Source organism: Hetaerina americana, unplaced genomic scaffold, assembly GCF_022747635.1.
Source record: "Hetaerina americana unplaced genomic scaffold, ioHetAmer1.1.p SCAF_52, whole genome shotgun sequence".
In the NCBI taxonomy this organism is placed as follows: domain Eukaryota; kingdom Metazoa; phylum Arthropoda; class Insecta; order Odonata; family Calopterygidae; genus Hetaerina; species Hetaerina americana.
Window position 1 is genome coordinate 3178241 of NW_027287117.1, and position 12868 is coordinate 3191108.

The following is a 12868-nucleotide window of genomic DNA, read 5'->3' on the forward strand; positions in this document are numbered from 1 at the left end:
TAACTCCCCCCCCCCTTCTCCAGCCACAGCACACAACTGGTCGGACCATGAAACAGCTTGTAGGGCCACTGAGCCGTAGTTCCACAGACTGCTAAAATACAACCCTAATTGAATTATTGGGTGTTTGCTTTGAGGGTTTTCTCTCCCCTCTTTTAGCTGCCTCTTAGGACAAGCAGGGAAACTTTGGGAGAATTCCTCTTCCCCCTATCTGCAGCATTGCGTTTTCAGTTGAAAAATCATATTTCACTCATCTTAAATTACAATTTGTTATAGAAACATACCAGATTAAGAATCCATGATTTCACACAATTTAAACACCAGTAGATAACAATCGGGAATCTAAATACTGGATACCAAGGGCAATAAAAGCCTATTTTAAAATGCACCACACCATGTGGCATTTATTCAAAAAATACTTACATTGTTTTTCATTGGAAATAGAGTTTATGTATAAAAATAATTGGCATTATGACAAAATTGTTTTCAGCGGTATACCATCATACACTTAAAGAACAAGCTTCACAATGAGGTTTAAGGTAATGCACGTAACATGGTCAGAATTTCAGAAAGCTGAAATATGATGTAGAGTGAGACACAATAAATTTGAATGACATATGCATACATAAAATTTAAATATGTATACCTCAAAGAAAAAGATCACTGATATGTTTTAAACATTATAAAAATAATTAAATATCTGTATTCTACATTTTCTCTCACACAAACACTGCACTAAATAGAACAATTTAGCATAGGAATATAATTAAATATGCCTCAGGCAAAGATATTTTTCCAGAAAGACGGGATTTAAGATACTTCTGGAAATATCTAAGGGCTTTTATGTCGTGAGACTTTTCCACATAATCAATGTTCTTAGCTACTGAAGACTTATGGCTTGGAGGTTTTCCTGCAATAACTTTTAATTTCGCAGTGATATCATTGAGGCAATGAGTCGCCAGGTAGCAATGCAGTAACATACAGCGTAGACTTATACAATTTTGATCACTCGGAACATTTGGAATCTGAATATCCTTGGACTTCATTTCCAACAGCCATTTCTTTTCCATGATACGACCCTCTTCTTTCCTGTTCATTAGAACATTCTTCATTTTTTCATTAATGGCCAAGTCCAGCGGAGTAAGGCCAGCATTAGTTGTGTCATTCAACAAGCTGGGTCCTGGAAACAAAAAATACTCTGTTTAACAAAATAACTTTACTATTGACACTCACAGAAGCCACTTTAGGCGTGAATATTTATTAATTTATTTACACAGTAAAAAGTTAACTTAGTCAAGTTATCCACATTTTCGTACAAAGAAACTCATTTTGACAATGCCATTAAAAAATTGGAACATTATGATCACATAAAAGCTTGATTAATTACCTAAAAGTGTAAAAAGGTTGCCACAAAAGATGACAATGGTCATGAGTTTTCTGCATTCTTTAGAACTTAATCAAGATTTTCCCATAAGTATTCAGTAATTTTAAGTCAGAACCACAATCTATACAAATAGAAAAAAGAAAAAAGTATATGAGAAATTTGGAATATTAATTATGCGCTAATGTATTACCAGTAACATTTGGGCTGGCAAGATATTTCCAAATCTTACAGTAGATAAAGAGTAAAGATAGAGTTCCCACTCCTCTGGAACAAGAGCTCCATAGAATTTAGGCTATAGAAACACAGGCACAGATAAATAAACATTATCACGGCCAATACGCCACAATACTGGGACATGAATAAGTGCTGAGGAGGGAACTCTCCCAATAATGGCACCCCAGGACTTAATTCTTATTTGCAGAGGCTAGAATACACAGTCTCCTTCCTTCCTACTGTTGAAAAGATGATTGTAACAGAATTATTGGCACCATGGCGGCTTCACCAGCAGATGGAAAAGCAGCAAGTTATTTGCGACTACAAGATTCTTTTCCGAGATGCTCTATTTCCCTTAAGAGTCAATAAGATCATCTTAAGCAAAGCTAGCCCGATAAGTATAAACTAGGCTCTTATTTTATTTTTTGTACATTTAGTAACGAGAAATGGCACAAAAGCTTTGTTAAACGACTGATATTAAAGAAAAACATTAATGAACAATGTAAAAAAATTTACAACAATACAACAGTAATTTATCTAAAATAAAACCACATTTTTTTTTCTCCATGAGAAGAGAATGAATGCAGGCATTGGAACTTTGAGAAATATGAGACAAGTCTTTTTCCATAGGACATTCTCACCCATTGCAGAAATGCAGCTTTATATTTTAAGAAATATGTGATAATGTGACACTATCACCGAAATGACCACCCCCTGGGGTCAGATGCCTTCTTGGCAGTGGCCTCATTGAGGAGTGCACACGGCTTGAACTACCTTTTGTCTGGCTCCTAATACTCGACCTATCTGGTATCATGGGTGACTCACCAGGAATGTGTCATTGCTTCTACCAACAGAGATATAGGGGCAATTTGAATGCGCCAGCCCTTCCCCCACATCAAGGTTTTAGTCCATGGGAAGGGATCAGCCATTTAAGGACTATAGAACCATATGTATGATTTCCCAAGCAGCTAATGTGATTTTCAGGATTATCAATCAATTAGAGGATGGAGAGGTGAGACACACAGATGCAATAGCAGTAATGAGGTCCCCAGCAGAGAGGAACATGGAATACAACCAGGATGTACTTGTCTGTTTTGTAGATTTCGAAAAGGCATTTGATAGCATGATTTGGGAAAACTAATTAATGCAATGCAGAAAATATGAACAGATTGGAGGAATAGGAAACAAATCCATGACCTGTACATGTCTCATAGTGCTCAGGTGCGAGTGGTGGATGGAGAGTCCGGATGGGCAGTGTTAAGAAGAGGAGGATGTCCATTATAATCTGTGCTGTTCAACATTCACGGGTATTTTGAAAAGTTCTCGGAATCGCCACCAGATGTCAGTGCTGCCACAACTAATTTCCTGTAAATGAATAGGTAATCCTTTATGTGTAAACATGCAATGCATCAGTGCTCTAGGAAGAGATCTGTGATGTGGATGCCCCTCTGCTGTTGCTCCCGTGTAGTGATTTGTGAAGATGGAAAAAACTGCGATTCGAGTATGGATTGAATACTCGGTAATGAGAGGTATGAAAGCCAAGGAAATTCATACAGACTTTTGGTGTTCTACTCTGGGGGACACTGCTCCTTCATATTCAACCTTCACCAAGTGGACAAACGAGTTTCACAAAAGCATCAGAATGGAAATTTCCGAATAATGTTTGGCCCGTTTTAAGAGGAAACAACGAGATTTCCTGCCCTGGTTTGTGACCACAAATGAAACTTGGATCGACTACCATACCCCATGGACAAAGCAGCAGTCAAAGCAGCGGAAATATGTTGATTCGACACCACCAAAGAAAACAAAGCCAATATTGTCGGCTGGAATGGTGGTGGCTTCAGTTTTCTGGGATGCGGAAGGGATTTTGCTGATAGATTATCTTCCCACTGGTCAATCAATTACTGAACAATACTATGCTAACCTCCTGGACCAACCACAACAACATCTACGCGAAAAAAGACCAGGTTTGGCAAGGAAGAAAGTCATCTTTCATCAAGACAGTGCATGCCCACATTCAAGTGTCATTGCCAAACTCCCATTAAACTCTTAAATTTCCTCAGTGGGTGGAGATTCTCTTCAAACAAATAACTAAGACCCAAAGTAGATGGATAGTATTTTGCAGGCCTGAAGGAATCTAATTTTTGAAATGGGATCAAAATATTAGAACAACGCTGGGCCAAGTGTATTAGTGTACTGGGAGACTACATTGAAAAATAAAGAAGTTTCAATGAGTTAATTTGTTTCTTTTTTTTTGTTCCATTTATTAATCTACTCGATTCCGAGAGCTTTCCAAATTACCCTTGTTTATGTGGATTAAATAATTAAAGCGGCTTGGGAAGAACGGGAGATAGGAATAAAAGTCAGCAGGGGATTAATAAAATCAGAGAGGTTTAAAGATAATTCATTTTTAGTTTGCCCAACAACCAAGTGTGGCAGACATTGGTGATCACATTGAAAACCACTACACATATTTAACCTCTCTTCTTTAAGTTTACTTTGTCATTTTACATCAAATATATCAACATTTTTTATATAATTAATGTTTACATGGTGAAAACCATTTAAAAAAAAATAGTTTGGCAATACAGGACACTTTTCTGCTGAGGACAATACTTAAATCTATTAATATTTGAAACTAGCATTAGTTTTCATTTACCAGGAAAAGAATAAAGAGGATGGATTTGCAGAAAGTAAAGTCTTTAAAGACAGTTGCTCTGCTTCTCCACTTTTTTTGTAGTGCTGACTATCCTTGTGAATAGTCTTGTATTTAATAAATGAAAAAGCAACACTTTGTTCCAATCCACCACTTTATTTCAGGTACGACTAGTTTCGACGCTACGGCGTCATCCTCAGGTACAAAGTTTAAAGTCACAATCATTGTATATATACCCTCTTCTGGAAAGGGTGGGGGAGTTGTGGGAAGAGGGGGCGGGGAGGGGAGTACGGGGGTAGGTACGAAAGAATGTGGGAGAGGGTAGGGAACACCAGGAAAAGTGTTAGTGAGTGGGGGGGATTGGAAGGTGGGTTAAGAAAGGGGAAAATTTCATTGGTCGGTATAATTTGAGTCAATGGCTAATGGGGATAAAGGTACGGGTTAGGAGTCAATGGGAGTTAGGGGGAAGGGGTTAGAGGTTTTGTTTTTCCCCTGAAACCCCTTCCCCCTAACTCCCATTGACTCCTAACCCGTACCTTTATCCCCATTAGCCATTGACTCAAATTATACCGACCAATGAAATTTTCCCCTTTCTTAACCCACCTTCCAATCCCCCCCCACTCACTAACGCTTTTCCTGGTGTTTCCTACCCTCTCCCACATTCTTTCGTACCTACCCCCGTACTCCCCTCCCCGCCCCATCTTCCCACAACTCCCCCACCCTTTCCAGAAGAGGGTATATATACAATGATTGTGACTTTAAACTTTGTACCTGAGGATGACGGCGTAGCGTCGAAACTAGTCGTACCTGTAATAAAGTGGTGGATTGGAACAAAGTGTTGCTTTTTCATTTATTAAAATGAACTTCCACAAAGTTCAGGCTGAAACTATTGAACTAGTCTTGTATTTAATAATTATATATTTTCTTTTTATAACTATATAACACTAGAATTGAAACAGTGATGAATGGTGGATCCCATACTGCAGCAGCATCTTACCTCCATACTTCAGTAGAAGATCGGCAATACGAATTTGATTCTGAGTTACAGCATCATGGAGAGGTGTGTATCCCATATCACCACCTTTGGCGTGCAAATCCACCGCCAATGAAGATCCATCACTCTTACTCGAACCCTCAACTGAAAGACAGAGATTTCAAGTCCACTCAATGCAGTTGCATTACTTTGCCAGTTGCATGCATTACTTTTGAAGTAAGAATGTATAAAATGTGGTGCATTATTAATTTTCTAGAATGTACCTCATAAACAGCACTCATACAGTCAAGCTTTAGTTTCTCATGCCTATATTAGTCGAAGTTTAGATCCCTCAGAGGAAATTTGATTTATGGTGTCCTTATTCACAGTTTACCAGACAAATTCATTCAGTATCTTTAAGCTTATAGCTCAAAAGTTTCTCTATGTTAAAAAGACATTTTGATTGAGTGAAAACGTCTCTAACACCAAGTATTTTCCACAAGAGTATAATCATTTAAACAATGTGAGGCACATGACAATCTTTTAGGGAGGAAACTCTACAGGAAGTCTTCGCTCGCATTTCAGAGTTTGAAAACCCTCTTTCTTTGTTAGCGGCAGTTTGCCTCTTTCCAGTGGATGCCAAAGCAAAAACTCTTTGCCCTCACATATACGTGGGCTATTGGGTTCTTGGCATTTATCACTTTTTGATTTCTAGAAATTTCAATCACTAAAGCTATTCAGTACATAGTAGTAGTAGTTTTTAGGGGAGGTGACCGACAGCTAAGGTCATTTGCGCCATAGGGGATGGATAGGAAAGGATGAAGGGTGGAGAGAAACCCGGCGTCGGCATTAGCCTACTCTTTACGAAAGGCGCCAAGGGGTCCGCAGTTTTACGTCCCATCCGACGGACGGCGTACTCGCTCAAAGTGCCCTCCAGTACATATACACATGCATTGAGATCTCACAACCGCTCTGGGTGAGAATTTCCTCTTGCAGCATAGAGACATGGAAAAAAAGACACGAGCGCCAAAATCCTAGAGCAGTAGGAATAAAGGTAGGAGTGCAGCGGAGAATGGATTGAAGAAGAAGGCTATTGTGGTGAAATGCCTCCAACCACATTGTCCATGATATTTAAGGATGAAGAATATATTCATCTGGCTTTTGAAAAGAATTTTACATTGGAATGAAAAGGCTAAAAACATATAATCATCCACAGTTAAAGAAAGTAGTGTTCTTATGACCAAATAACATCAGGAACAAGAGTAATAACATTCCACAAACTTTATTTCATCAGCAGTCAGAATGATTTGCTAAGAGTTTGAGCATTGAACCATCCAGGCAAATACTGGAAACATTAATTAGGCAAGATAAATTAAAGAGGCAAAAAGGAATTGTTCAAAAAATCATTTCCGGGGAGGGTGCACATGCATGTTTTCATGTGGGGATAAAAAGCAACGGAAGGTAATGACTGGGACGGGAAGATAATAATTGAGGCTTCTTATAATTTGTAAAGAGGTGAAGCCAAGGTGTTCTTGAGGGGGTGAGTGAGATCTTAGTCTCCCAATTATGTTCCCAAAAAGAGAACATAAATGACAAGTTCAATTTAAGAACCTTCGATAAAAAATCTAGGTAAAAAGTTTAGTAGGACGAGAGAAATATCCTACTTTTTGTAGATAATTGCCCAAATAAGCTGAGAATTGCAAAAGACCTGAAGGCTGTCAGGGTGATAAAATTGCACCAAACATGAGATTCAAGTGGAAAGCAATGGAGCAAGGTATAAATAAGCATTTGAAGCACATATTTTGGAAAAAAGTATCGACAATTTTACAACACAACATAAATGGAAACTTAATTGAAGACAGAAACTTGGTCGAAGCAAATGTTCAGCTTAAATGAAAACTTTAAAATAAAAATATAAATAAAAATGTAATGAACTTAAATAATCTGTGACATGTACATTTTCTTCCAAATGAAATTTGTATAACCCCAAGCATCTTTTCAACCCTGAGGATATTTGACTTATAAAGGTTAGACTATATGCACAATCAAGAGGTTCTTACTGCAATAGGGCAGGTTTAAGACAATAGGAAAAATTTGGTATTAGCATTTTAACTGGGATGTGGTATCCCTTACAGCAAGAGAGGCAAGACCTCCCTTTTGTCATTACATGAAATCCTTGCAAAGTGGAAGAAAAGACAGAAGACGACCATATCAGTAAGAATAAGATATTAGGACAATAGGACAAATTTGGTATTAGCATTTTAACTGGGATGTGGTATCCCTTACAGCAAGAGAGGCAAGACCTCCCTTTTGTCATTACATGAAATCCTTGCAAAGTGGAAGAAAAGACAGAAGACGACCATACCAGTTAGAATAAGATATTGGAATGTTAGGAAGACGCTGAGGCTAAGTAAATTAGAAAATATATAGCCGGAGATAGGGAGGGGAAATAAGGATATGTTAGAGCTGTGTGATGTGAGATGGAAGGATGGTCGGTATCCCTGGAGCGATAGTTATAGAGTCATATTCAGTGGGTATGAAGAGAATCGGTCAGGGATGGCAATAGTATTGAGCAAAAAGGTAGAAAGCAGTAAAGTAAACTTGGAGCAGGTGATTGACAGGATATTATTAGTAGAAGTAAATGGTGAACCAATGAATTTGATCTTTTAAATGAGTTATTCAACACATGCCTAACTTCTCACTCCAGAGCAAAAGGAATCAAAGATGAACATTTGTGCTGACCTTTTAAACAACATTGATAATTAAAAGAAATTTGGGAATGTCGCAAAGTAACTTTTAATGCAGTCATTGGCTAATATGCATTAAATTGCAGAAATTTCAAACAGTAAAAAGCATTCACCTTGACTGGGATTTGAACCTGGATCCCTTGATGTCCAACCGAGTGTGTTAGTCAATAGCAAGCTACCAAGGCATCCTCTGACTCAGGAATTTTGGGGGCTCTAAGGTTAACACCTTTATGTTTAAAATGTTGGCTTTAACCTCATGGACTTAGGCACATAGCACATGAATTCAAACAACAGTGGTATTTCAACGCAACGTCTTGTTACTCAAAAGCCCCCAAAATTATGGAGAGTAAGGGGATGCCTCAGATGCTTGACCGGCTAAAGCATTTGGCCGAACATTGAGGGATATGGGTCGAAATCTCGGTCAAGGCAGATGATTTTTACACTTTGAAATTGTTATTATTAAAAATACACATGTGCTAATAGACATTGTCAGGTGGCACACAAGTCCCAAATAATTGCAAAAGATAATACATAAAACTAGACTTCAAAACACAAATCTCTTTAACAAAACAAGTGAATCCCCATCCCATTTACAACCATTAATTAGCAAGAAACAAAAAGATAAATTAAAAAAAAATTAAGCTATTACATATAATACCATACACCACACATCAATCAAATTATTACATATATGCCTTACATCTATTCTTAAAAGTATACACTCTGTCAGGAAAGGGCTCGAATATTTTTGCAGGTAAGGTGTTCCACTCAACAATTGTTCTATTTAGAAAAGAAAATTTTTTTTATTTGTTCTCTGTGCCCGGCATTTTACCTTAAATTTGTGATCATTTCTGCCTATAAAATTTGGGTTCCCCGCCTCTTTCCTGAGATCTGCCCAAGCTTTCTCCCCTTCAGAATTCGGAACATTCCACAAAGTCTGCTTACTTTCCTTCTAGTTTCTAGAGGTTCCCAGCCCAGCGTTTCTAGCATGTCAGACACACTCTCCATCCTCCCATGCTTCCCCAGTACATATCGGGCAACCTTTTCCAGTTTTTTAATATGACCTTCTTCATGAGGGTCCCATACAAGAGAAGCATTGTAATTGTAAATTGTAGCATTAAGAATGATCAAGAATTGTTAGAGTGATTACCTGTGATGAATTGTGGTTTTTTACCTATGATCCTGAAACATAGCACCAATCGGTGCATTGGAAGAGCCCAAACTCACCATGGCAAAAAAAAAAGCAAAAATGAGCAAATCACTATTGAAAGCAATGATAATTGTTTTTTTTTGGACAAGCGCAAAATTATCTCCATTCACTGGGTCCCTGAAGACCAGATAGTCAATCAAAATAATTACGTCGATGTTCTGACTGCCTTACGTGAATGAGTGAGGAGACGAAGACCCGATTTGTGGAGAAGCAATTCCTGGATACTTCACGAGGACAATGCCATGTCAGCCCATTCTGCCTGGTCTGTGTGAAAGCGTTCTTTGCAAAATACGGCACCACCCACCTGACCTGGTCCCCTCTGGATTTTTTTCATTCCCTATGGTCAAATTGGAGCTTAAGGGAATGAGATTTGAGAGTGTGAAAGTGGTCAAAGCAAAAGTGAAGAACTACAGTCCTTAACAATCTGACAGAAGTGGACTCACGGCATCTCTTTAAACAACGGAAAATTTGTACGGAGAGTTGAAGGGATCAGCAAGGAGAGTACACTGAAGGTGATAAACTTTCTAATGTAAATGGCGATCAATAAAATGTTTTGCAGCACCAGTCCAGTTATTTAAATACCACGCCTCGTTCAAACATGCTTGATGGCATGGAGGGTGATTTCTTATATGAGGACACTTTCTGAAGAAGAGTCTTCACATGATTCTTCATTTATCTCTGGAGATGAATTTCTGGGTTTTGAAATTGGCATTGAAAGGTACCAACTAACTCCCTAGTTATATTGTTATAGACATTAATAAATACAAATTTAATCATTTTCGAAATTCATGAAAAATGTAGACATTTTTTTCCTTAAAAACATCATATGTGCATCCTCTACACTGGATAATACAGTAATGTATATTTTAACTTTTATTCCACAAGTTACCAACCTAGTTCCTTTATTAATGTTGATACACTACACAGATAATCATAATTTCTTTCAAATCTAGCTCATCCTCAGACATTTCTAGTTCGTAAACTATAGTAGCCTATGTTCAAATTCCAATCACTATCAAATGTTTCCTTCCAAGAACATCTGAAATTATATCCCCTACCTAATCATACACTGCATTCATTGGTTCACCTTTTACTTCTACCAATAATATTCTATTATTCTCTTGCTCTATGTTTAATAGTCTTCTTCCAAACTTTTTGTTCTATATTATTGCCACCCCTGTATGGATATGATATTCACTTAATTACGCTTGGTAGGTTCAAGACAAATAGGTATATTTTAATACAATGTTGCAGTTTTGATTTTTGCTTTCTGTGCCGCTTACAAATTCAAATATTCTATTTCTCAGAATTTTAACAGGCATCGAAAAAACCCGGCTTATTTTGAATTACACTGCAGTAATCAGAGCACTTGCAGCCTTCTGTTTAATCATTATGCCATCAGAGTTATGGAGCATAACTGCACGCATTCAGAATGTACAAATCATATTCACTACTCAAATTACTTTATGGTCAGGAAATCTGATATGGACATGAAAGTATCGTGGTGATGAAGTACGTAGAGACTGATACATTTTCATGAATTTTGAAAAATCTCAGTCCAGAAATATTGCCTCTTTGTGTGCCATTAATCATTCGAAATTTTGCCACAAAAATATTTTATCCATCCAAAATGTGAATGAACATAGAAAATGTGCAATTATTCAGGAAAAATTCATGAAAATCTTGCCAATGATATTAATAATTTCTCATATAAACAATGTCAGTGTTAAATAACATGGCACTATATTACCACTTATGCTTGAGTGCCTGTTGACTTTGAGTTTACGACAAGAGAGACAATGTCTGAGCAGAGGGGCGACATCCCCGAAAGTGCTACGTACATACATTTCGCAGCAGCACCACAGGGGAAGCGTAACTAAACCTGCCACACTGCACATATTTGCGATTTAATAGGGAATTTTTAAGGAAGTACTTTCGACAAAATATTAAAACCGTTGCTTACTGCTGACTCAAAACAGTACTATTATCGCAATTTGTGATCAAGACAACCATTTTCTAGGCCTGATTAAGGAAAGAATACTTAATAGTAAGTTTGTTCCCAGCAAATCGGTCCGAGACTAATAGAATGAGGTCATACCCTTAATATCCTCAGACCATTAGATGCAAGCTAGATTTAGAGCACATTTTGGAGTAAAAAAATAGTGCATTTTATGGCCCGGGAAATACAGTACTATGAGCACCTTAGTTAACGAAGAAATGATTACTCTTTTCTAATTTACCTGAAATCCTATGACGTTGTTTCTTCTGGCGCTGTTCCCCTCTGGGCTTGTATTGGCATAACACCCTAACACATTCCAGTTGGCCATGAGTAACTGCTTCATGCACTGGAGTCCACCCGGCATAATCTGCTACGTTAATGAGGTTACCACCTTTTTCCAGAGCCTGGGACAGCTTTTCACTCTTCCCAGCACGAGCGAGGATATGCAACTGAGTCTCACCTGAAGCAGATAAAGAAAGGATGCCATAGATGGCAAAGACAAATTACGGCACCTTGACAAGCTCTTTAGTTTGAAATTCATGCATGCATTGAACCCTCGATGTTATTCAATGTGCTAATGGAGGCATGATGAAGCAGAGATTAACAAAATAACATGGACAACTGAAATAAGTGGAAAATATGGTCATCATATAAATGAATATATATGATATACGTGAAATCGCATGACTTCCACATCACATTTAGCCTGCCCTTCTTCTTTAGCCTCTTCACACTTCTTGAAGACTAGTGGAGTTTCTGAAAAAGCCGGGATTTATTTTTCAAATTGCTGCTGGCATTTGAGCAGAATGGCAGTGTAAGAAAGGCTTTCTTTGACTTGTGGCAACACAACACATTCTCCTTGCTGTTACATGTGCACGTATGGGTTCCCTTTGGCATCTTATTCCAGAGGACAACTGACTGGTCACGATCGAAAACCTTTTGCGGTATGTAACCTTGAGTTTCTTGAAGTCACCAATTAAGTTCTCTGCTGCCATTGAGCTTACTGCTTTACCATGCCCCGCAATGCCATGGATTATGGTTCTCTCTAACACTTCTTGAACAACACAATGTTTCCCTTTAATACTTCTTCAGCTGTTGATGGCCCTGGCATCTTCTGAATGACTGGAAAAAATCACTTGCCCCTTCTCACAAATGATATTCTCATTAGCACTGTCACATGGCCATTGCTTTTCATTTATTAACATGAGAAGTAGCCTTTCAACATTGTTGAGCATACATAACCGCAGCGTAGACATTCTTGTCACTCCCTTTCAAGCATTTATCTCCTTCATTTTGGCCTTGAGGATAGTGCCAATCGTTGATGTTGACTCATTGCATGGGCATGATAGATCAGCCACACTCACAACTTATACTCCCTTTTCAATGATTTTTCTTTTCATTTCTACTGTTATATGATATTCTTTTAAGGATGTCTTCTTGTGGATTTTTCCTATGGGACATTTTTAAAACTATGCCGAAATTAAAACTTTGCACAAAACAATAAAATGTAATGTCAGCGCAAAAGTTTTGAAAAATGTGTGATTGCTAGCAAAACTAAGATGCTAACAAAATGAGTGCTTAACACACAGTGCAGTAGGATGAAACAAATCTGGGAATTCCTCTCTGCACTAGCTACGCAAGTCAATTTTGGGCAAAATATTTTTATAATATGGCAACACAGATGTATGC

The 12868-nt window shown here is 37.9% G+C and overlaps 1 protein-coding gene across 1 annotated transcript in view; it reads right to left on the minus strand.

The window, feature by feature from the left end:
- Nucleotides 1-436: 436 nt before the first annotated feature.
- Nucleotides 437-12868, minus strand: part of LOC139694676 (SMC5-SMC6 complex localization factor protein 1-like) — a 47286-nt gene continuing 34854 nt past the window's right edge. The window contains exons 11-13 of the mRNA XM_071593173.1: nt 11421-11639; nt 5248-5388; nt 437-1177 (exon numbers count right to left, since the gene is read on the minus strand). Of these exons, the coding sequence (XP_071449274.1) occupies nt 747-1177; nt 5248-5388; nt 11421-11639 (791 nt within the window). The 3' untranslated portion in view covers nt 437-746. The remainder of the gene's footprint in view (nt 1178-5247; nt 5389-11420; nt 11640-12868) is intronic.